This window comes from Thermobia domestica, chromosome 4 (genome assembly GCF_964235325.1).
Source record: "Thermobia domestica chromosome 4, izTheDome1.hap1.1, whole genome shotgun sequence".
NCBI classification, from domain to species: Eukaryota; Metazoa; Arthropoda; class Insecta; order Zygentoma; family Lepismatidae; genus Thermobia; species Thermobia domestica.
In genome coordinates this window covers 193,862,891-193,889,393 of record NC_137457.1, presented here as the reverse complement: position 1 = coordinate 193,889,393, position 26,503 = coordinate 193,862,891, and the positions used below count along the sequence as shown (strand labels likewise).

The window sequence follows — 26,503 nt, the reverse complement described above, 5'->3', positions numbered from 1 at the left end:
ATTATTGATAGATTTTACATTGTCACTTAAAATCTGTCATCATCACATAAGTTTTGCTGCGTGGGCGTTCAGCACAAGGGTAGCAAAATTCCTCACCTAATATAGGCTGACGGGAGGAAGCAAGACTGTCTGGAAAAGTGAGGCACCTTTTGGGTGACAAATTCTTGAGCATTGTTCTCCTCCAAATGTTAGCTGGTTGCGTTTCATTTCTAAGAATCGGAGTTGAGGAAATACGAGGGTTGATTTAAAAGTTCATGCCAATCCATATCATTACATATGGTGGCCGGCGGACTGTCCACTGAAAGTACCACAGAAGTGGGCAAGAACCCTGGAATCCAAATCTTCATAATCACACTGCGACACGACAGCAATCACAGCACTCCATTAGTCCATAGAGGGTTAAAGTCATTTTAAGTTCGTTCACATTGAAGAGTAGCAGTTCGTAGGTTCACTCACACACACATGGTCGCGAAAATTTGAAGAATAATGAACGCGTGGGCCATTTAAGACAACGCGTGGGCCATTTCGTAAATGTCTTTTGAGTCTTTTCATTTTTATTATTGGTTTATATCTTCTTTTTATTTTAATTATTCCTTGAAATGTAAACACAAATATAATTTCAATGTTTGAATATAAAACAATAGTTACTAGTAATTCAAAATACTATTCAACATTGTACTTCATAATGTTTTTCAAAATTCAAACCAAGTTATACAAACATATTAATATATTCATTGCAATAATGTATTCAATAAAACATCATGTTTAATAAAATGTTAAGTTTGATAAGGTATCGTATTCAATGCCATATTTAACAATGCACAGTAAAATATAGGTAATACAAACTAAACATATAGCAATAAATTTAAAATACTAAGATTTTATTTAGTATTCTGCAATAACACTCATTTATTCTAAAATAAAACACACAACAACATTCAAAAATAGCATATATCACCAAATAATTCAACTTATCATGATTTTGTTTTTCATGAAAATAAAATATTCCATACTGCTAAACGCATAAAATTTTATTATATTTAAAACATCAACATTATTCATAAAATTCAAATGTGTACTTTCATTGACATATCATCACAAACTATTTACTAAGAATATTCAAGGTAATTCAACATAACTAAAACATACGATCTAGTGCACGCAATTGATTCATATTTTATTAAAATTACATATTAAAAGTACATATGTAAATATAACACTAAAAAATATTTCATTTACTTGAAAATGAAATAAACTAGGCCGATGCGAGTTCGTCACGCTCGAAGTATATTAAAAATATTTTGCCTGCATTAAATTTGCAAGACCCTACCCCAATTATTTGTTAATATGTTTCCATCCCCGAAGCAAAGTGAAAAGATAGAATGTTTGGTTAAAATTTAAAAATAATATAGAGAGGACTATTAAGAAAATTGCCTACTTCGGGCATTACATAATATGAATAACCCATAATATTGGAGGGACCTTTGCTTCCATGTTTTCAAGTTCTACTTGAAATATTTTCGTATTCAACGAAAAGATTAATACAAAGTGAATGCAACAATAGTTGCTAACAATTAGCATGTAAGTATCAATTTTACTAGTCTCACGTTTGCATTTCAATATTGATTCCAAGATTATTATTTTTTTTAACTCTCTCGTTTGTGACTCAGTGGTTCACCACGTAGGCGTGTTCAGTTGGAAAACAAGGCTGCGGTAGCCCACCACATTAGTAGGAGTCAGTCATTCTAAGCTGATCACTGTGATCTTACCAGCATGCTAATTAAACAAAACGAGAGAATTAATGAAATTTATCAACGCAAACTCTAAATTATGTACGTTACACTATGATGATTCAGTGAGATATTTTAAATATGAATCTAATTCTAAAATTTCATCAAGGATTTTACCAATTCTATTCAAATTAATTTTGGAATCACATTGGTTTGAAAGATTTACCGTTACAGCATTGATAGAATCATAGGTTACTTCTTCAATACAACTATTCAACTCTGAGCTTTTACTCTGTTCTTTTAGGATTTCATCACTTTTGGTTCCACAGTGTTTACCCCAGTAGCACGCCGACGTGGGACCCATATTTGTGCGACATCGGCCAATGTCGGCGTCGTGGATCTAAACTGGCCCACAATAACCCACCAAGTTCCCATATGGGTCCCACATGGGAACTTGGTGGGCTTGCCGAGGTTGATTTACTGATATGGGTCCCACGTGGGAATTTGGTGGGCTTGCCGATGTTGATTTACCGATATAGGTCCCACGTGGGATATAAATAGGCTTGCCCACCAAAAAGAAAAAAGCATGGAAACATTTCCTTTTTACAATGAATAAATTTGAAACACATGAAATTAACATTTTGATGGTTCTGTGGCAATTATTTGAAAAAGTAATTTTTCGATTCGGCCTCGATCTATGTCGAATCGATGTCGATCGGAGTACGCAGATTGTTTGTCAACTGTTCACAGTTTTAAAACCATAACACCGTATGGCGCCACAAGCGGTGCGAAGCGAGGGAAAAGCAGGAATGACTGTTGTTTGTTGTGGTTTTACCATCAATTCGTATTTATTATTGAAGGTGAGTATTAAAATTATTTTTCTTCCATTAATAGAATGCATATTTTATCTTTGATTTGCATGAACGATGTCGACTATAGATTAAGAGATCCACATAAACTGTTCCAAATAAATTTTGGTTAGTTTATAGTCCGCGCTCGATGCAACAAATCTGGTACTGGTTTTGTTGTTACAGGTGCAAACATGTGTAGATATCACTATACTTAGTCGTGAATAATTTTGATTTATAGTCTTCAGGCATAGGAGGCTCAGGCCGAGACGGCCAAATATTGGAACAAGTTTATTTACTACTTAAAAATGCGTTAAAAAGTACTTTAAATTGAGAGATTATGACAAATGGAGGTACTATCGAGTTATTCACTACCGAATTGGCACATTTTCGCATAGTTTCAGGTTAGGTTAAGATCAGCAAGATTTTACTTTGTATAAAACAGTGGTAGATGCACACGCATCACAACTGATTTGTGTTAAGTACAAGGGACACAGTGTTGATAAATATAACTTGTAACTCAATTTTAAGTAAGTTAATTTACTATTTTGCTCCTTGTACTTAATAAACTTTAGGTGAGCGCATACTTTCGCTGTTCTGCGCAACGTAAGATCTTGAACCCAGCTGTTGGTCTAGGGGAAGAGCATCCGCCTGTCACGCAGCACTTGGGTAGTTCGAACGTGGGTTGGAATCCTGCGCAGGCCTGCCTGAGGCTTTCCTCCCTCCCACAATGCGAAGTACGTTCTCTTGAAAGGCCAGGGCCACTTCCTGTCCAAATCCTAGTTTTACCTGAAGGATCGATCCCTTTTTGTCCTTCCCATGAGTAAATAAATAATCAAAATAAGGTCTTGCCGATTAGGTCATATTAGGTTAGTTTATGTCTGCCACTACGTTGGTTTGCCTGTAACCGCCATTTGAAAACTAGAATTGGCCATGAAAATACAGATTCACACGTAGGTTACTTAGCCTATGATTGTCACTCAGAAACTAGATTTGCCTAAAAACTAGCTAGGTTGGTTAGATCTCTTCTGAAATAACTTACAGGATGATGTGCCAACCATGAAACAAGTTAAGGAAACAGTACAGTGAAGTTCTGGGTAGTGACGTGTAAAACTTGGAAAAGTCATTGAATTTGATCTTGGCAAATAAGTGAGAAAACTGTTTGAATAGTGGACCATGGTAATTGAGTGTGAGTGGATTCAAGTTAACGTTTTGAACGAGTTGTTGAGCTTCCAAGGACGGGACCTACAGTTTTACGTGGGATACAAATTACCTTTATCCCCACAGGAATCTAACCCGGAATCATGGATTATAAGGTAGCAAGTGTTACCACTTATCTACGGGGAACAACCCCTGGGATCAAGCCCAGAACCTCCTGAATGCTACCCACGCTCTACCATTGAGCTACGGTGCTTCAGTGGTTACCGCAAACCTTTTATACATCATGTACAGGTAGCAAACATATTCCAGATATTGTATGAGAGAAACAGTAGGCCGTATAAATACATTGTTAAGGTCGAAACACAGTTAATATAGTGTATAAGGGTTAGATACTAGAGATGCTATATTTTTATGCGAATAAAAAGCGGGGCAAGTCTGGTCATAACAATTTTAGACGTTCGATGTCGTTGAATTAAAATTTACTTCATTGCCTAAGAAGGGAAGATAAGGAGTAGAGTGGATATATCACATGGATAAAAACGGAGCCTAATGACAAAAATGGTCCAAAATAAGGAAAATAGGAAATGTACTCACGAATAGACAATCAGATTATCTTAAATAATAAGCATCCTCGACGTTATGATTGGAAAATGCACATAGATGAAACAGTAGAGAAGAAAAACAAACGTGACTTTTTTTTTTTTTTTTTTTACTGTTTCATCTATGTGCATTTTCCGTCCACAACGCTGCGGATGTTTAAGCGAAAGCTACGAAGATAATATGATTGTATCTATTCCAGGGTTGGCTGGTTTAAACCAAGGTTTAAACTAGCTGTTTTTTTTCTTTTTCAAAAAAACCAACTGGTTTAAACCAAAAAACGAAAAATGTTCGTAAAAGTGTAAGTGTTTGTAAAATCTTGATAAACACACATTTGTGGGTTATTACGTTTCACTCCCGTATATTATTCGTATTATATTCAGACCTAAATTCCCCATTCATTACTCAAAAAGATTATACTACAAAAGCAACTTTTTTAAAGTAAGTTTATGTATGTTTGTTTTGTGATTTTTTTTGTAGTTGTTGTTATTGTTATGTAATTGCAATCAAAGAAAAATTCTAAATATTGTTTCGTTTCAATGTTTACTATTGATAAAATACATCGAAATGCCGTACTTTGTGTGTGTGTGTGGGAGGGGGGTCATACAGACCTCACGAGAGGCATTTAGTGAAATGAGAAGTATCTTTGATATCTATTTATGTATAAATGAGTCTGAGCCAAAGTGGACTCAAATAATTCGTATCTTTAATCACTTTTCTTACTGATATGCAAATTAAGTCGTTGTATTTCTTTAATTTCGACCAATAAAAGTCGTTGTTAACTAACTTGAACTAAATTACTGTAATCCGTACTAATTTGAAATTGTCCATATGTAATTCTGTATAATGGTTTCACTTGTGCAACTGTTTATCTTTTTGTTCTTCTGAAATGACTCTTGACAGTTATATTAAGAAGCATGTAAAGATCAGTACAACGTATTTTTATCAGGATTCCTTCGTGAGTGCGTCGGCAGACGTATTGCATTTGTGGCCAATTAGTCCTGGTTCCGAGTTCAAATGGAGGACAATTTCTCTCGGATGTAACTCGAGAAGCGGTTTTTATTCCGCTTTAAGCTTATGTGACCCCTTCCAGTATAACCCGGTTGTTGCATAATAACATCAAGGCGAAACAAACTTATTTCTGTCCATATATGATATGAATATATGGAGCAAATTATTTAAACCAAAAAACCTGGTTTAAATAAAAAAAACTGGTTTAAACCAAAAAAAAAAATTTTTTTCAATAAAAACCATGGTTTTTGCCAACCCTGATCTATTCGTGAGTTCACTTCCAGGAATACCGCAAATTAGCTTTGAAAAAACCGTATAGCGGAGGACCATATGTTTAGCGGTTGTGGGTGAAGAATATAGAGCAATGAGTTACAGTGGATTCATGATTGGTATCTCTGTTGATAAGGACAGTTTTGTTCAAGTCACTACAGGGAAAATAGGCAAAGTTACTAATATTATTGAGACAAATAGTTCGAATGATCACCCATCCATTTGGTTGATATATTTGGATGTTCCGATAGAAGGTGACTATTATTCCTTCCCATGCAGTTCGCAGTTGGTATTTGTTTATGTGTGGCAAACTGTCGAATAAGATATCCCGTGCTTCCCTTACCTCTGTGACATCAAAATGTATTGTGTGTTTGGAAGAGAAATACGCTGCAGTGTTTTCTCATTCAGGTTTTTTTTTTTTTTTTTAAGAGCATATCTGTGGACAGAATCAACATGAGCTCAGGAAGAAAAAAGTTTTGCGTAGCAGCTTTCACTGACGAGGACGGAGCATTAGAAGTTATACCTAGTAAATGGCTTAAAAACGAAAATGAATGCCTTTGGCCTAAGACATCATCCGTTACGCGTATTCAAAATTTTATCAGGGACTGTAAGGAGTCATCTGCTGATTGGACAGTTGTGAACATAAAAATCTATGGACAATCCAGTGAGTACTATTTGTATTTTCTTTTTATCTGTCTCGTTGTGTTTTTGAGTATTTATACCTCAATTTTGAGTCAAAATGTAATATTATTTCACTATTTTCTGCATTGAATAGCAAGATCTATCATACGGAGCAGCCGTGATTCAGTTGGTAGCGCGTTATCTTAGTATTTGGTAGGTCGCAGATTTCAGCCCGGTGGCTGGCCATCCTGACTAGACACCATGTCCGCATTCTGGAAAATCAGGAAAACAAGAAATAAACATAAATGCCAGGGAAATTGCAAGAGGTTGTTTCGGATTACGTTTGTTCCTGTTTTATTCGTTTATAACGGTTACTAACGGTGAACTCACCTGTTCGACGCTCCAGCGTTACAGGTCGAAATTTGTGAGGATATTTTCGTCAAAACAAGGAAAAGTTTAAAGGTTTAATTCCATTGTAATTTGTATACTTGTGACTACAGTTCGAGAAGCTTAGTTGGTAAATAAAACTCATAAAGTAAGCTTGTTCAAATTCATAGCTTCCTGTCACCAGTTGTTTCGTGACAAATATGCTTAAAAAATGTCTTCTATTTTAATACATTGCTGGAATACAGTCTTATTGAAGAAAAAAGAAAAAATGGTGTCCTCTACATTACAAGTTGGTATGAGTTGATATATATTTGTATGACCTAAAAAGAACTTTTTATGTTAGGACCTTATATACTAAATTAGCTTTTAGAATCCATGACGTTTCTTATAGGATTCCCAAAGTGCTTTTGAAATAACGTTAAATAAAGTAAATAGTATATGGAAGAAAATAAAGAAGTCAGGGAAAAGTAGCAACTCCAGTCAGAGAAATAAGAAGGATTTTTTCTTTGTGTGTGTGTGTGTGTTTGTGTTTGTGTTTGTGTTAACTATGCTAGAGTTTTTTCCGGGATCTTATACTCAGTCAAATCAGGCAAATGCTGAATATAGTACCTTAAAGACAAGGCCTGGATAACTCTCTCCAAATCCAGCCTTGCACTATCTTATCGTGAGCAGGAAATGTCAAAGGTACGTTAAATAAAGTTAAAAAATAAATAAATAAAATAAAAATGCTAGTATTCTTAGGCCTTCTATTCTTAGTTCTGTTACAGGCTTTCTTACTCTCGAATTTCAGTCGTGAATAACTTTACATAAACAAGAGTATTTAGTTCGTAAACAGATTTGTTTTATTTGGGATATTCTAATATTTAATGTTTTACAGTTAGCAAAGAAATCACAACTGAGGGTAGATCCATAACCATGTTGCTTTCTTATCGTGTATGGTTTTCATGCCAAGAATAATTTCGCAGCTACTTTCCCTTATCAGTAACTGTAGAATATATGTATTTTTTAACATTTCAGATTCATTTCAAAAAGCTGCAGCAAAGGCTGACAAAGCTTTACTGACTTCAAACGTTAGTAGTGATTCTTCTGACGAAGAAATTTATTCAAGAAGATGTCGCAGAAAGCCACAAAGATATTTGTCTGAAGAGGACAGTGATGACTCATATCCAGGAACTAAGAAAAGACCACATGAAACTTTTAACGAATGTAGTGTTCCAAGTCCCTCAGCACCTATTCGGAAAGGTAATTATATTTTATATTCATGCTAAATATATTTTATATTCATAATTTCGTTCAAGAACACTGCTTGTCTCCTCATATATATATCTCTCTTGATAGTAATTTCAACGCAAATTAAAAGTTTAGCTCGTAGCTGATTTGTTTCATAGGACTATGTATTGAATCGCGTTTTAAATATATATTTTTTTAAATGTGTGAAAGTTAAAATTATCAAGATTTCGTGGGCGATTCTTTATTGCCAGAGAGTTGACCTTCTTTCGCAGTGTTTGTTTCAGAAAAAAATGTTCCGGGGGTTACTCTTAGTATTCGGAGGGACTGAAACCATATATTTCCCTCTGCTGGTTCTATTCCAGTACGTTTTAACCATTTCGTCCGGGGGGGGGGCAAAAAAAAACAGGCCTGAAAGAAACACTGTTCTTTCGTATTACTATGCCAGTGCAGACGTTACTTAAATGTGAAACTATATACTATTTTGGAGAAAGTTTATTGCTACTTCGTCTGAAAAACATTCAAAAGTAAGGCTGGCTGAAATAGTAGACAGATAGAAGTAACCTACAATGTTTTATGAACCTCTTGAAAACAATTTATTCGTTAGATGTGCAGAGTAGTTGTTGTAATGTGTACAACAAGCTTGGAGTGAGAAGCCCTAACAACTAAAAATAAGATGTCTAGTTTGTTTATTTTTATAAACAAGTTTTTCAATTTGGCGTCCAAAATTGGCTACTTGCTATATTCAAGCAAGTCTTACGTAACAAATCATTCAGACTCAGATCTAGTCTCAAGTAATTTATTTCTATGAAAAGGCTTGCTAGTTGTTTTTGTTCTTTTTTTTTTTTTTTTTTAACGAGGTTGTTAATACTTTCCCCTTTTATCGGATAAATGCTATCTTCTCATGATGGTTAACTACAGAAAAACCGGGCTCGTAATGCAAACTGTGTCGTTAAATTGGTTCTATTATGAGTATACATCAATAAATAAATAAATAAATGAAAAATAACGTACACATTAAATATTCATTTAATTATGATAGGGAGTCTATTTAGGACAAGATCAAACAAGCAGATAAACAGCGTTAGTATCTTTTAACGTTGTGAGTTAATGTAATCAATGTACGATTTCTGCGATTTCCGGAGAGGGGGATAAATTCGTCAATAGCTCAAAAAAGTGGGTTTTATTTCCACCATATCCAAGGTTGAGAGGTATTTCGAGAAACAGAGAGGAGGAAGTTCCAGCCATCCCCCTACAGATAGAATACTGGATGTAATCATTGTAACATTTTAAACATGCTTTTAAAACCATAAGTTGTCACCTGCTTATTGTATACCTAACAGTCTAGTAAAAACTGGATGTTTGTATAATTTCATTACTTGCTTTCAGAGTCGCTTGGAGTATCTATAGGAGGAACTGCGGAGGTAAACGTATCATCTATGGTGCACAATTCAAACGGAGGTTGCTCGTCTGCATCACATCGTAAAAGTCCAAACGGACCTTCACCATCCCACTCCCAAATCCAAACTCCATGCAGAATGTCAGCGTCGTCAGTTGCCACTACTTCATGTGCAGATACAGACAGTACCTTCACATCAGCTCGTTTAGGAATTGGCAGTAGTAAGTATCCAAAGATTAAACTGTATTGCTAAGCTTAGTTACGTGTGTCGTCATTATTAAATAACCAAACAAAATGAAGACTATATTGCTTCTTTAGAGACATTTTGAACCCTGCTAGCTCGAGAGTGTGGTAGCACGTAGTCAATGCATCGATATTCTCCGACCACTTAGTGTGGCTGCCTTGACCTAGTAGTCTCCGAGATTATCACCAATTTTTGTTAATGAAAAACGAAATTATGGTAAAACTTATGCTTGGAAATTGAAATTGTTATGTTCCAAGCCGTGCGAAGGAAGGGGGGGGGGGAGTCCGGACCCTTCTCTTCCTCAAAAATAGATTTTTGTGTAACTAATATAAATTTCGTACTAATTACATTTTAAAACATATATATCATAATAAGATTTACTTTTTACAGTGAAACCTTTAGTGTTTAAGATCTCCTCCGAAAGTATTTCTAGATCCGGCGTTCCTTTCGTAATGGAAGTACTTCTTGGCTTTAAAATTCAGAACATATAATCTGTAATTCTAGTTTTATCACATTTTGTTTTGCAGCGCATCCTGTTGGAATGGTTGCTTTGGAACTATTCTGTTCCATATTAGAGGAGGCTTGTGGGCAAGCGTATGTTAGGAGCGATTAAACTCCCAACCTTTTGAATGCTAAACCGACGGGCTGACGATATAAAGTTTGTACTATGAAACAGAAAAATTTATATTTTTGTACAAAACAGCGTCTTGTTAGTCATTTGTTTTTTCTTACTGCCTGTGCGCAGGTAGCAGACAAAATTGTCAAGTCGACACCGATACGCCCCAGTGTTGCCAGAGTTACTGATTTTGCAGGAGATCTCCTGCTTTTTCTACGTTCTACTGATCTACTGCGAAAGAAAATTAAAAGTGAACAATCTCCTGCTTTTTCCTTATTTCGAGAAGTTAAAGAAATATATTATTATTAATATAGAATTTTCATTTTTTTCCTTATATGAAAGGAGGAAATTTTTCTGTATGCATCCACAAAGCTCTGTACAGCATATAGTTATTGGGCTTTGCTCATCTTCTATATGCATGATGGTAGGCGTTCTTTAATTCTTACTGTAAGATTTACGAGTACGTGCTGTTTAGATTGGTACTTGGGTTGGAAGTGTTTGAACGTCGTTACTCCAATTCCAAAAAATATCTATAGCGTCCCCCCATTTCCTAAAAAAATTATAATAGGCAAAGATAGGCACAAGGGATGGTGCGTCACCCTACCTTTTCAGAACCACTTTTACCCCTGGTTGGAAAAGTAGCTTAGATCACCTCTCCACGATCGTCAGCGAAACACCGTCTTATGTTACGTTTACGTGTGACTGTATCATATAGCTATACTATAGTTAGGTGTATGATAAGACATTTTCCCACCCCACTTTGTTCTTACACTATGTAACGCCCCCTTCCACCTAGCCTCGTCTAATCGAATTCACATGGAGAGTTTAAAAAAAAAACAATAATTAAACAAACTGTCAATATGAACTCAGATCACAAAGCCTGGCAGAGAGGGCTTGGGAGAGGAGAATCGAGCAGTTTCGCGTAATCAACTATGCTAGTATTAGCTGGAATTGCAGATCCAATATTTCTATTTGGAAAAGGAAACACACTAAACATAAACTTAAAGAACATGTACAACAGAGTTTCAATTTTAAATATAACAACTTTATTGCCAATGTAAGGAGGTGTATATGAACTAAAACGTTTGAATAGCTCATATACACTCGTTTGAATTGTGCAATATACAACTATACTAATAATAATTATCTATCGATTAATTTGCTTAAATCCCAAAAAATTTCAATTAAAACTTTACTAGTTGATTCTTATCTTCTTTAAATTTAATTTCAATTATACTTCAAATAGTATCTACAATCAGTAATTACTAATTCTCTTCAAAACTTGACTTTAACAGTTAATAATCTCCCGACGACTTTTACGACCATTAACTACTCATTGATAAATTTCTTCAAACATGAAAAATATTTCTGAACATAAATCTGTAAGTTTTAGATCTTAATTAGTTAATTCATCCAAATAATAGCAGTCAAATTTATGTCTGAATCAAAATCTTAACTTTCAAGCTTATGACAACTTTCGAGAAAAAAATTTATATTTTTCTTTCGAGAAAATAATATCTAAATACGCTCTCCTTCTGACATATGGCTAACAGCTGAAAAAGAAATAATTAATTTGAACGAAATATCGGATCCGCAGGTGGTTCAAATCTTATTTTCACGATTAAGGTCAAAGTAGAAAGAATAATCGCCACAATTTCTGGGAGGAAAAATAACTACTGTTGGAAGGCAAAGGTTCGCGAGTTTTAAACCAGTTGGAAAGAAACTACTAACGACCTCACAATCCACACTTTCACAAACACAATTACTATAGGTAAATATAATAGTATTAACTCACCAAGTATTGGAAAACTCAATGGTTTACCTATTTTCTTCTTTCCTCTCGTTTGGTATTTGGCCTCTTTGACTAACTGTTGACTAGTCACGTACGCAATTCTTTGCTCTGTGCCAGAAATTATGTTATCACGTTGTTACAGAGAAGAAATTCCAGGACAAATCTTTAGGATTGCCAGAATAAAAAGGTAACCAAAATAGCAATCACTACGGACTCTACTAAGAAATGTCCTTCACTACAAAAATTCTCTCTCCTTAATAAATTTCCTTCTTTTTTTAAAAAAAGAAATATTTCAGAGAGGTTAAGAAGTAATGAAACAGGATCAAACCGCACACTAAATTCACTCACTAATAAGAACTGAATAGAGCGAATTGAGGGTTCACTTTGCATGCACACTTTCTCTCTCTGACTCTGTAACTTGAACAAGCACAAAAATAGGCTATTTCTTTGCCAACTTCTTTCACTAACTGTGAACTTATTCCACACATCGTGATATTTAACTTCGCTTAACTCGCATAGAACAAATAGTAGCAAAAGCTTTTCCGGCACGGAACTCAGACTTGCCCACGTATATTCACTCACAAACAAGTCCTACTTAACACAAAGCAAGCCAAGAACACGTAACCACCAAACAACTCCATCCTCTCTGGGCTAACGCAGGGAACAAGATAACGGGTCCCAGAGTCACCAAGCCAGGTAGAGTTGGAGGGACAAGCCACGCCCACCAAACAAAACACGCGCAAAACCTCTTTTCCCTCAAGTTGTCATAGCCTAGCGTTTCTCAGTCAATTCCTCCTTACATTATTCCTATCAAACTTTTTTTTTACATACTTTTAATTTCTCCTATTTTTCTAAAAAGAATACTTTTTACAAAGAGAAAAAAGTCGTTTTAAATACTGAAATTGATTTGACAATAGTAGTCTTAATAGACAATATGTCGCTCAAAGTACGATTTCCTTCATGTAACCATCCATTCTTCTTCTTCCCAGATCCAGAAGGATGGTGCGTTACATCCGCCACGCCTTAGAATAAAAAAAATATACAAATCTATATTTTTTTTGCAGGAAATCTACAAAATAGAAAAACAAACTATTAGTCCAACAACATATTTACAAATATAATAAATTAAATACCTATAAACAATTCAAATCATTAATTTAAAATTTAAATCAACAAATTACTATTTACAATCTATTTACAAAGTTTAGAGATCTCTAGTTGCGTTTAATATTATCAAAAGTTTTTCTAATTCCATGGCCATGGTAAATAAATGCAAATAAATTAATAGATTAGCAATAACAAAACTATATACAAATATACAAGATCAAATAACAATAATAAAATTTATGACTAATAGGTGTTAATATGCAATATTCCTTATCACAAATAAATTAATTTCATTTCTCTTCCATTTCTATTATTAATTCAAACTCTAGGTTCTCTATATACTTTTAGTTCCGAGACATGACTTCTACGGAAGGAATTTAAATTATTATCTTCATCCGATACTAGTACTGTACTTGGGGTCAGGAAACGACGGACTACAAATGGACCGAGCCATTTGTCACTAAGAGACTTTGCTATTTTATCTTTAAGAGATGACTTTACATGGGATCGAATAAGAACCTTATCTCCTAATCCAAAGGATACTTCTCTTCTCCTCTGAGCCATTAATTTCTTTCTTTTATTCCACGATTTCTCCATATTCTGCATGGCATTTAGCCAGAGCTCTTGGGTTGATTTACCCCCAATATCAGACTCTGAGATGTTCAATCGGTTCTCCAAAGGTGTGTTGGTCGGACGTCCATAAAATATCTCGATTGAGTACATCTTCAAGCCAGTATACTCTCCAATAATTAACGTGTATTGCAAATCGGGAATAAGATTAGACCACACATTATGATATGACCAAAGGATAAGATTAGACCAAATGATTAAGAGTAGACTAATAACATATTTGATGCATCCAACTATTACCGTGATAACATCTGCATAATCTTTATTAATCGAATCTATGAACGAATTAACATCCTGATTGCGATACTTCCAGTTTTCTTCATCTGATTTTCCCCCTGTGTGTTCAATGGGTTTTTCACCTGTGGAGATCGTTTACATTTGGTTTCTCCCTGGTGAGAATCTTTATTGATATATTTTTTATTTCTATTGACAAGTTTATGGAAGTTTTCTGCCTGTTCAATATCCACATCTGATGCTTCCGATGAACTGTGATGACGTCCAGTCCGTACCTTCGAAGCAGAAGGAATTTCAATATTGGATTCTTGACTCTCGTCCCTATTCACCAGATCTGCACTCTTCTTCTTCTTAATCCTCCTCTTTCTTGACTTCTTAGAAGGAATCTTCTTTTTCAAACAACCCGAAGATTGATCCATTTCTTCACTTCTTCCATCAACTTCATTGCTCTTCTTCATGGCTATTTTATCTTCCTTTTCATCTTGCTGAGTTTGAACTAAATCTCTACCATTAACATCAGTCGAGATCATAGCCATGTCGACACATGTTGTTCTACAAGGTGTTTCCTCTGCACGAGTGGTTGGAAATCTTTCTAGTTCCAATCCTTCACCATTCACGCTAGGAGATCTTGATGTATCACTAACTGCATTTGCTGGAGTTCCCTTGGTGTTGGAAACCCTCAACAAATCGCACTCAATCCAATTCTTCATCTCAATTAATTGTGATGAATTAGGAACTTCAATCGTAAGTAATCGATCTTCTAAGTTATTCAGTTCAAGTTCGCATTGAATTCCCCTATCACAATATCCCGAAGAATTGTAATCCGATCTAATAAAAATCGAAGAAACACTCGGTGAAGTCTGATTTACTGATTTCTTTTTCGCTGGTCTTCTTATAAATTGTCGCTGGTCTTGAGCATCTACAGATCTGAATCCACTTTTAAACACGTTCTTCTGAAATGTTAAACGGACTCTCTTTCTTCCTCCGTTCAAAACTAAAATATGGTTCTCATAGTCCAAAATAGCAGATGTAGATCTTAGGAAAGGCATTCCTAACAAACACTCACATGGTAACTGTTCCACAACTCGAAAATTCACCACTTGGAAATATCCGGATAAGTTAACATTCAACGTAATCTCTTCTCCCGTGGAGAAATGTAAACCCGAAGGGGCATTCACCGTTTTTTCTTCCACAGTACGTATATGTTGTTCGGCACCACTGCGACGAACTAACGATCTAGTTACAAGATTAAAACTAGAACCTCCGTCTACACAGACACTTGTTAATATATTATTAATCTTGCCAATAACGAAGGTCGCTACTAATCCGTCCATCTCCGAAGGAATTTTCTGGTTTACCGTCTTTTCCATAACTTTTGAACGATCTCTATTGTTATTAACTTTCGAGAATTCTGAAGGTATCGAAACCTCGGAATTTTCATTCATTCGATTCGATTTTACATAATTACTTGAAAAATTCTTATATTTCTGATTATTGTCACTGACTTTCAACTTATTATTAGAAAGAACCATTTGATTTTTACTTTTGACTCCCATCGCTCTATTATACTCAATTTGTTCTCGAGTACTCATTATAAATCTTTCGGCTATGTCTAATAGTTCTAAACGGCTATTAGGAAAATAATTTCCTAGCATCCTATTCCTTTGGTTTGGGTTCATTCCCATTAATATTATTCTAACTAATTCACATTCTTCCATGTTTAATCCTAATACATTCATTGATATAGTTACTGATTTCACAAATTCATTCATGAGTTCCGACAACTTCTGCTTTCTATAAATTCTGTCACTCACTAATGAATGAACAGTTGTAGGAGTAATAAATCTAGATAGTAAGTTATTCTTAAACACATTCCAATCTAAATGATCATTCAATGCCGAAGTAACTATTCTTAAAACAACCCCATTACATTTTGGAATTAAAACTGATAGTATCATGTTAAATGAATAGCTGCTCTCCATTAGTATTTCTTCAATTTTGAACAATAGTTCGAAAATTTGCAAGCTATCACTACCATTCACGTTTTTAATATTCATAAATCTATTCTCCAAATAAGTTAAAGATCTAGAATGGGTATACTTCAACATTAATTTATGTTCATAATGAGCTTCTGAATGATGATCATCTAAATTTACATAAGATTGTACTCCCCTACCAATATTTCTACCGTCCAGATTTCTCATACTTGGACCAAAGTTAGAATTGCCAGCATGTAAATTATTTATTCCCAGTCTAAGAGTCGAACTGAGAATATTCGAAACTCTATTATAGTAATTACCTAAATTTAAGTATCTATTTCGAAATCTATTTTCATTGGAAGAATTTAAATCAGGAGGAGAAGTCCCCATCTCTCTTCTTATAGGCGGTTCATTAAATGTAACCCTATGTTCTGGTCTAGAAATATTCAAGCTAGGAGGATTAACTATCCTACTAAAACCGTAAGTCTCCGCTGAACTATTAACTGAAAAATTCAAATTATTCCTATCTGGAGTAGGAAAGAATCTAACACCTGAATTAGTATGCATCGGCGGCGTTAAACTCATACTCAAAGAGCCGAAATTAGAATTTAAACTCGGATGCCCAGTTGCATCAATAGTAACAAATTCGGAATCTGGCATGTCAATGCTGATAAAATCACGTTCGCTTTGAAGGTTATCCATAATATAAAAATAAACAAAGCAAAACAGCACAATATATATACAATACTTATAAATAGTCATATACAAATACTAAATTACTAATTCTACTAGGAACACAAACTAGAAATTGATACGAAAAAACCTTGGAAGAGATCTGAAATTATTCATAAACAACAACAATGTTCGACCAAATAATGATCCTCAAATTCAAAGAACACAAAACGGAGTGGCGATATATTTTTATCAATATTTGGAAAAATAATCCTCAAATTTTCAAAATTTATATTCATAAACAATTTAAAATTCAATTTCATTCAAAATATATAGGTTAGATACAATTATCAACTCTAAGTAGAATGATAATGTTGGAGGAAAATGAGAAATTTGAAATTTATCTACACAAATTTGAAAGTCTTTCTCAATAATCATCAAATAATTTATAAATATTCATTAATTTTACCAAAAATTCAAAAAAATTATTTTAGTGGAATTAAAATGTAGGAGGAAAAGACTATCTCTCTTTAATAGGACAAATTTCTTCCAAAAATTCAATTCAAAATAAATATACTTAATAATCATTACATTTATCAAAGTCCTAACAATATTATAAACTTTTTTGTAGAATGAGAATGTTAGAGGAAAGTATCAACTAACAGCTTAAAAATGTGAAAACCTACTAACAAATTTAACTTAAAGCAGTCAATACTCCAACACATTCACAATTTTATTCTTTAAATCAATATTAAATTCAAGTGGAATGAGAACGTTGGAGGAATCTGAAAATTCAACTAAGTTTTTACAAGAATACTAATGGCAAAGATAAATTACCAAAATATAATTTATGATATTCTACTACAATAATATTTCCTATTCTTTTTACTTTGTAACTCTTAGTGGAATGAAAATGTATAAGATATCCTAATAATAACACAAACATAAACTTACTCTCTTAAGGATCTAGATATGAGATCTTAAAATGAAGATCTTGTTCCCTGCGGAAATTGTAACGCCCCCTTCCACCTAGCCTCGTCTAATCGAATTCACATGGAGAGTTTAAAAAAAAACAATAATTAAACAAACTGTCAATATGAACTCAGATCACAAAGCCTGGCAGAGAGGGCTTGGGAGAGGAGAATCGAGCAGTTTCGCGTAATCAACTATGCTAGTATTAGCTGGAATTGCAGATCCAATATTTCTATTTGGAAAAGGAAACACACTAAACATAAACTTAAAGAACATGTACAACAGAGTTTCAATTTTAAATATAACAACTTTATTGCCAATGTAAGGAGGTGTATATGAACTAAAACGTTTGAATAGCTCATATACACTCGTTTGAATTGTGCAATATACAACTATACTAATAATAATTATCTATCGATTAATTTGCTTAAATCCCAAAAAATTTCAATTAAAACTTTACTAGTTGATTCTTATCTTCTTTAAATTTAATTTCAATTATACTTCAAATAGTATCTACAATCAGTAATTACTAATTCTCTTCAAAACTTGACTTTAACAGTTAATAATCTCCCGACGACTTTTACGACCATTAACTACTCATTGATAAATTTCTTCAAACATGAAAAATATTTCTGAACATAAATCTGTAAGTTTTAGATCTTAATTAGTTAATTCATCCAAATAATAGCAGTCAAATTTATGTCTGAATCAAAATCTTAACTTTCAAGCTTATGACAACTTTCGAGAAAAAAATTTATATTTTTCTTTCGAGAAAATAATATCTAAATACGCTCTCCTTCTGACATATGGCTAACAGCTGAAAAAGAAATAATTAATTTGAACGAAATATCGGATCCGCAGGTGGCTCAAATCTTATTTTCACGATTAAGGTCAAAGTAGAAAGAATAATCGCCACAATTTCTGGGAGGAAAAATAACTACTGTTGGAAGGCAAAGGTTCGCGAGTTTTAAACCAGTTGGAAAGAAACTACTAACGACCTCACAATCCACACTTTCACAAACACAATTACTATAGGTAAATATAATAGTATTAACTCACCAAGTATTGGAAAACTCAATGGTTTACCTATTTTCTTCTTTCCTCTCGTTTGGTATTTGGCCTCTTTGACTAACTGTTGACTAGTCACGTACGCAATTCTTTGCTCTGTGCCAGAAATTATGTTATCACGTTGTTACAGAGAAGAAATTCCAGGACAAATCTTTAGGATTGCCAGAATAAAAAGGTAACCAAAATAGCAATCACTACGGACTCTTCTAAGAAATGTCCTTCACTACAAAAATTCTCTCTCCTTAATAAATTTCCTTCTTTTTTTAAAAAAAGAAATATTTCAGAGAGGTTGAGAAGTAATGAAACAGGATCAAACCGCACACTAAATTCACTCACTAATAAGAACTGAATAGAGCGAATTGAGGGTTCACTTTGCATGCACACTTTCTCTCTCTGACTCTGTAACTTGAACAAGCACAAAAATAGGCTATTTCTTTGCCAACTTCTTTCACTAACTGTGAACTTATTCCACACATCGTGATATTTAACTTCGCTTAACTCGCATAGAACAAATAGTAGCAAAAGCTTTTCCGGCACGGAACTCAGACTTGCCCACGTATATTCACTCACAAACAAGTCCTACTTAACACAAAGCAAGCCAAGAACACGTAACCACCAAACAACTCCATCCTCTCTGGGCTAACGCAGGGAACAAGATAACGGGTCCCAGAGTCACCAAGCCAGGTAGAGTTGGAGGGACAAGCCACGCCCACCAAACAAAACACGCGCAAAACCTCTTTTCCCTCAAGTTGTCATAGCCTAGCGTTTCTCAGTCAATTCCTCCTTACATTATTCCTATCAAACTTTTTTTTTACATACTTTTAATTTCTCCTATTTTTCTAAAAAGAATACTTTTTACAAAGAGAAAAAAGTCGTTTTAAATACTGAAATTGATTTGACAATAGTAGTCTTAATAGACAATATGTCGCTCAAAGTACGATTTCCTTCATGTAACCATCCATTCTTCTTCTTCCCAGATCCAGAAGGATGGTGCGGTTGGAAAAGTAGCTTAGATCACCTCTCCACGATCGTCAGCGAAACACCGTCTTATGTTACGTTTACGTGTGACTGTATCATATAGCTATACTATAGTTAGGTGTATGATAAGACATTTTCCCACCCCACTTTGTTCTTACACTACGTCTTACTTCACACACGTTTGTATCAAACATTATTAATATATCTAAAGGGGGCATGAGGGTCTTTCTATCTCCAAAAGATTACCTTATCATTGGAAAACATTTTGAAGTAATTACAATTCATATTTATGTTTTGCATGTATTGTTTTATTTTGAAATGGAAGTAATAATGAATTCTGGACTGCTTGTTTTGACCACTGTCCCCTTAATAATGACAAAATTTTTCTCTCCCTGGATTTGAACTCAAATGCCGCCGCTTTATTTGTCTACTGCTTTCTCCTGTTTTTTATCTTCGAGTCTTCTGCTTTATCAACTGATCGGTCTGGCAACACTGATACGCCCTCTCGTGGCGCTCCTGGTTTCTTCGCTTGCTTACCAACACACACTCAAGTTTTTATTGTTGCTCTGGCTGAGATTCGAAGGAACCCAAATTAGGCAAATTCCGTTCAGGTGTCTTAATTGTCACACCACAGAGACGCGATCAACGTTCTTTGAATGTTAAGCATTCCTCGCACCCCATTTGAAACCGTTACTCTGCTAGTATCGATATTTAGACATTGTTCCATATACGGAGGCTCTGCAGAGAAACATTGGAGCATATCATTCTTATACTACATTAAGTTGAAAGTTGAAATATCAAATGTAACTGCATTCTCTCGCAACAGGAGTTTTTGCAGTAACCTTTTTCAGCAGAACTTCCGTATACGGTAGAATGCCTAGGTATTGACACGAGCAGGCTATTTTATTCCATTAAGACACTTGAAATGCTCTACAGACATATAAAATTGACCCAAATGTGGTGTAATGATTAGGAAAGCCCTCAAATAGCAATTAGTAGTTTTCTTGCAATAGACTTAAAAAAAATAAAATAAAAATAAAACTGTTTATGCATTGATTATGAAGCTTTTATCAATATGTGATTTAAAATTCATCCCGTATGTTGCTGTGGGTATCGACTTCAGGGTCAATATGAGCTATGTGCCGGTCAGAACCTAGATGACTTTTGTTAATGGTAGTTGCGGCACACACTATCTTAATGTAGAATAAAAAATATTTCAAACAATGTGTACCATTGCCTCCTTGGTCTTGTATTAATTTACTTTTTTTTCTTTCTTTTGATATTTCAGCCGTTGAAAAAATATTCCAGTTACTGCAGAGAATCCAGCTAGATATGAAACATCTCAAATGTAAAGTTGATAAAATGGAAGCCAAAATACATGAGCTGCACCAAGTTCCCTGTAGTGGTAAAGAAGCTTTGCAATCTATAGAAAATGCAAACCTGCTAGCTGACAAGCTCCCTTTACGCAGTTTGTCTATGGTTCACAATTTAGAAGAAGATTTAAAAGACAGAGAGATGGCTTCAAAATTGGTGAGTGGTATTCTTAAGTTCGTATTGACACGAAGTATTTGTAAATATCCTTCAGGTATTGTTTGAAAAAGAAAACTTTTATTCTTTAAAAATAGATCTCGTGGCCAGATACTTTTTCGGATGTACAGGTTGTTAAAATTATGCGTACCAAACAATGTAGGGGTGGGTACCTGACATGGAAACAAGAAAATGCTTTGTGACATGTGCATACCGATCAATAGGTTGGGAGATGCAGGCCGTCGAAAGCGTGGGAAAATAAATTTCAGAAGCCTAAAATTCAAACACTGTCCAATCAACGTAGAGAGTGCAGCTTCATATCTCATAAAGGAAGTCGTTGGTGTTCTATTGCAAAAATGCATGTTTCAAAATTCAGCAATGCATACAAAATTAATTTTACAAGGTGATGGTAAGCCGACAATGACTTACACTTCGGCTTTTCGGTGCCTTTGAAGAGTCCTTTCGCACGCAATGCACATTCTTTTAACATGCATTTTTATATAGAACAGGTATGACTTCTTTTATGAGATATGTCATGAGCCTATAACATTGCTGCGTACATGTACGGTACATCAGCCAAACTGGATTGGAGATGACGTATTTTTTTTATTTTTATGTATTTTATTTATTTTTTAATCCAAAGCTGATTGTGACGTATTCTTAATAATACACTTTCAAATCAAATAAAATCGAATCAACTATTTCTCTAGCGGTAGCAGTTTGGACTGTGAATTCTTAGGACTTATAATTTAGGTGTCCATATTGGATCTTAAATACTACTACTACTACCAATAATAATGCAATCCAATACTAGTTCGAAAATCTTGCTTTCACTGTATAGCACCTTCGTGTTTCAACAACAAAATCATAAGGTAGGATGGTATACGGTTTCCTCGTGTCGTAGACATGTCTACAGTTATGCCTTGTTTGGCAATACCGGTACCATCTTCTACAACCTTTCCAACCATCCGCGGGTTCTCATAAAAATTAAGTGTTGAAGGGCAACTTCCACAGGTGCATGGATTCTCCAAGCCTTCGCTTTGCAAATAATTGAGAAGTCCCTTCACTTTTCGGGAATTCGGGAAGTCCTGGATACTTTCTTTGAAGTTCTCTAGCACCCATCTCCACCTTGGTAAGTGGAATCAGTGACTATGATGATGTCACAGTTTTGCAGGAAGCGAACTTGTAAGACAAACGGGCAATACGATCTCAGCAATTCTCGACTTCATCTGCAATCATTTAAAGTAGTCTTAGTGTATTTTAGTGACCTGTGCAGAAAATATAGAAGATTGTTCAGAATGGAGAACTGCATGAACGAATGTTACATAATTTTTAATGCTTGATGACAAAATAAAATTTTATTTCATATTGCTGTTGTATTTCATATGGTAATGTACTAACTATGTTTTTTTTTTTTTTTTTTTTTTTTTTTTTTTTGTGTGTCATTATCTTTCCAATGGGCGTGGAGAGGACTACAAAAAACTGACATTGTCCATTCTGAAGACAGTATTTTCGAGGGACGTCGCAATGAAATTTAGCATTGACGGATTACGTGGGAAGGAAAAATTTTGTGGATTACAACTGTTCCATGTAGTTATAGGTACGTCATGTACAAATTGTATTTCATTGGGCAAAAGTCATCCAGGTCTAGTTTTAAAAGTAGTATCCCAGGATTTCTTTGTGTAAGAGTAAAATCGCTGGAAAAGTCTCATTAGGAATGTGTATTTAATGAAAAGTCCTAGTCTACGTGGGCCCAGGCGTTTTTATTTATTTAGTTATTTTTTTATTGAGAAAGTACGGTATAAGTGCCTGAATACACCATTCGATTTTTATCGCTCGATAATAGACATACGACATGGTTATACAATGATTTAAATCAGCCTGTTCCTGTGCATTTGATTACGATTAGGGATCGAACGAGACTGACAGAAGAATTACTAAGTTTGATTTAGTTCAGTGAAACTTTTGTATAGCGGACACAAATAGGGAATATAACTGTCCTATTATTGGGAAATGTCCGCTATTAAAAAAAAATTACAGTATAAACTTAACGTACTACTCGTATAAGCAACATAACGTAGGCAAAATGTCTTTCTGTTTAATAATGAGCTAATACAGTTTTTTTTTTTTTCTATAGTATTATGTTCGGACAGAATACTCTTTCTCTCTTCGAAATTAACAACTTGCAGCAAGGCAAATAGACAAAGATTAAATAAACTTTTGCTGAAAATGGATACTAAACTAAATGCATGTTGAAAACAAATAAATGGAGACATTTGCGTTCGATTATCACATCCAACAATGCGCGGTACATTAACGATCCTGCCTATTATTGCTTGAAATTCAAGAAAATAACAAAGCTTTATTTCAGGCTGTCCGTTAGTTGGAAGTTCTACATAGACGCTGGGGAATAGTTTTCAGTATCCGCGTCCGTTATTGAGAATGTCAGCTATTCAGAAGTAATTTTCACATTGCACCCAATGTATTTCTGCCAGGAAATTGAAAACTGTCCGTTATTTTGAGATGTCCGTTAGAAATTTTACTGTAAATATAATTTCTATGCGTCGTATAAAAGTCTAATGAAGTCGAAACAACACAATTATCCTTCGATTTTTGTCGTGCGACGAATATGGAATGGTTTAAACAGGTAGTAAAGTGACCTCACTTCAAGATATGTGCACTAGATTCACGCCACGATGTAGTTCGGGGCCCCTAATAATTTTAGGTCCTAGCATTCTGCCGTTCACGGATGAGACTGAGGAAAAGCCCTATTCGCGATGGTGTCGCTGATTCACCTGTGCAGGATCTGAGTTCCTAAAGAATTTTGTTATATATATATATATATATATATATATATATATATATATATATATATATATATATATATATACTAGAGTCTAATTTCATCTTTCGGATGTATGGCGTTTTTTAGTATATATTTTTAGGAATTTTGGAGGGGGATTACTACCAGTGAAATCCTTTGTTTAGGTGCCATTCTCGCATTATCCTAGTAAAAGTAAAGCTTGCGGTAATATCTCCCATACCCCGTCCTCGTAACTCTGGTATCATTGTTTTCCTTGTTTATGCCTCTGAAAGAAGTTGTAATTTTCTGTCAATCGCACCGTGCAAGTGAATTTTCAATTTTTGACTTGAAACGAGTGGATATTCTGAGCCATCCACATATTGTTTTCCACTCCCTACTTCCTCTGTTTGACACCGAACGACAATGTCCTGTTAGATTAGCCTTTCGAGCACGTAATAATGCGCTCATGCGTACAATGGATGTTTTTTGTGCAATGTATAAAAGGTTTCTTTCTATTTTAGGAGAAAGTTATATTTTCGTTCGAATTTTATTTATGTAACTTTAAAATTAATCTGTTATTTCTCAATGATGACATTTGCTATTTAAATGTGTAGTCCCTTCTGGTGATACAGTATTATTGCATTGAGTTTTTACCATTTTTTCTTCTTCAGGAGCAGTACAACTCCGATTTCCTGATATACAAACTAGCGACATTGTCCGACGGATTGGGAAAGTCTTAAGTGGTTCACGAGATTGGGATGGCTATAGATGTAATCGGAGAAGAGAACAGGCTCAAGACTTAGGGGAAGATGCACAGTCGTTCCGCGGGGAACCCGCAAGAGTCCAAGGACCACTTGAATTCACCTTGCAGAGTCGCCCCGGAGAGAAAGCCGTGGGGTGATCGGTCCCGCGGCTAGTTGTGGTCAACCCTCAGCAGCGTGTCCGATATAAACAAACTTATATGAACGAAATGTCTTATTGTAAATAAAATAGTAGACAATAATATGTTAAAGTACAAGAGAATTATAAACTTCATGAAAGTAACCGTTATTAATAGTTTTTTTTTTTTTTAATTTATCACAGTAACTTTCAGTTCGCTAATTTGCAGAAATATTTCCTAGTGATACATTTTTATAAGTTTTATGTTGTATTTTACTGCAAAGAACCTATCCAAATTAAAACTATAGTGGCATGCATATTTTACTGAATATAATGAGCTTTCCGAACTTCCGTGCTGTCTGTGTAAGTGTAAGGGATGAGTCCACACTACAGACCAGTGTGCGAATTAACGGATATTTTACAGTGGGATTAAAAAAAAAAAACTTTTGAGAAGTTAAAATTTATGGGAAACTAATAATTTACAGAAGAAAAGAACTTCCTAAATTTTCTCTAAATTATTTCAGGTTAAGTAGAAAGATAAATATTATCTGCATAGTTTCTTTAATTATATATTAGTTTCCCTAGTCGGGATGTGTAGCGGAAAAATTCAATGTTTGAAATAAATTTATTTACAGTGGCTTTTGTTGACGTAGAGTGTATATGATTTTTACGTGTTTAATTTTATTATACATATGATATATTGACATAAGGGTCAGGAAAATAGCCACTTATCAGTGAACCCTTTTTTGAATAAACTAAATAGTTTCCACACGTCGCGGAACAAAAGCTGGTTCCTTCTTCAGTGGAAGGAAACAATGATGTATATGAAGAGTACGCGTTAAGAACAGTGAAGGTCACATTTTGAATATGCTCAAAAAATATTTTCTCCACACCAAAAGATGCAAAATAGTTGGTGAAAACAGGGCGTAGTCCACTCGCGAATGTACACGTGAGCGAATTACGACGTGTTTTCACCATCTTAATTATACATTTTGGTGCTGAGAAAGAATTTTCTGAGCATTTTAAAACGTGCCCTTCATAGTCCTTCCTGCGAACTCTTCATATGGAATGAAACAAAATGGTGAAGACAGTGTCAACGTTTGGTAACTATTAAGTTGATGCAAGAGAAGATTCACTCATTTTTTATGTTGTTTCTATATTAATGATAATAAGTTACGTGTTTAAAAGTATTTATTTCCATTCGTTATGTTGGAAACAGCAAAACAATTGTACAATATATACCTCTATGCAATGAGTGAAGTTCACGATAAAAAAAAAAAGTTAGGGAATATGTTTTGTGTAAATTTTATTTTAATTATTTTTTTAAAAAATAAAAATGTGAATACTTCAATCTGAAAATGTTTTTATTATATACTGTTTTGTTTAGTCTAAATACTGCATCTCTGAAACACGCTAAATGTCCGACCGCCCTCTTGGATCCGCCATAGATAGAAGTGCGGCAAAACTACTTGCACCAGTGACATTTTGAAAAAATGTCAGATGTATCCGATGTCATTTTCTATTATTTTCATTAGAAAAACATAACTTGAATCCAAAATGGTGGACAAGCATGTAGCGTGCGCCAGAGATGCAGTACATGGCCCTATTCAAATCTGATATGGTGACATATCCATCTGGTGTTAAATCTGTAAAAATTATATGGTCACATCTGGTTTACCGATGTGGGTTGGATCTCCCACCCAGATCTTCCCCATACCCACATTGTCATTTTAGCTTCCATGGTTAACCGA

The 26,503-nt window shown here is 34.6% G+C and overlaps 1 protein-coding gene across 3 annotated transcripts; it reads left to right on the top strand.

Moving 5' to 3' along the window:
* The first annotated feature begins 2,069 nt into the window (after window positions 1-2,069).
* Window positions 2,070-26,361, top strand: LOC145683838 (uncharacterized). Of its 3 annotated transcripts, XR_014131193.1 has the most exons (7): window positions 2,070-2,590; window positions 6,047-6,281; window positions 7,643-7,867; window positions 9,242-9,472; window positions 20,832-21,073; window positions 22,539-22,670; window positions 24,545-26,355. XR_014131193.1 is itself a non-coding variant. In XM_081755432.1 (6 exons), the coding sequence occupies exons 1-6, from the start codon at window positions 2,501-2,503 to the stop codon at window positions 24,611-24,613; spliced, it is 1,092 nt and encodes a 363-aa protein (XP_081611558.1). In that variant the 5' UTR covers window positions 2,070-2,500; the 3' UTR covers window positions 24,614-26,361. The 3 variants fall into 3 exon arrangements, 2 of the variants coding, with proteins under 2 accessions (XP_081611558.1, XP_081611559.1); XM_081755432.1 differs by lacking the exon at window positions 22,539-22,670 and having other exon boundaries at window positions 24,545-26,361; XM_081755433.1 differs by lacking the exons at window positions 6,047-6,281; window positions 22,539-22,670 and having other exon boundaries at window positions 24,545-26,360.
* Window positions 26,362-26,503: the final 142 nt, after the last annotated feature.

What these genes read in the sequence shown, in the direction of transcription:
- LOC145683838 (XM_081755432.1), top strand. Translation starts at nt 2,501, where the DNA reads ATGGCGCCACAAGCGGTGCGAAGCGAGGGAAAAGCAGGAATGACTGTT. An exon ending in AAAAATCTATGGACAATCCA is followed by an intron (nt 6,282 to 7,642) that starts GTGAGTACTATT and finishes TTAACATTTCAG; the next exon opens with ATTCATTTCAAAAAGCTGCA. An exon ending in CTCAGCACCTATTCGGAAAG is followed by an intron (nt 7,868 to 9,241) that starts GTAATTATATTT and finishes ACTTGCTTTCAG; the next exon opens with AGTCGCTTGGAGTATCTATA.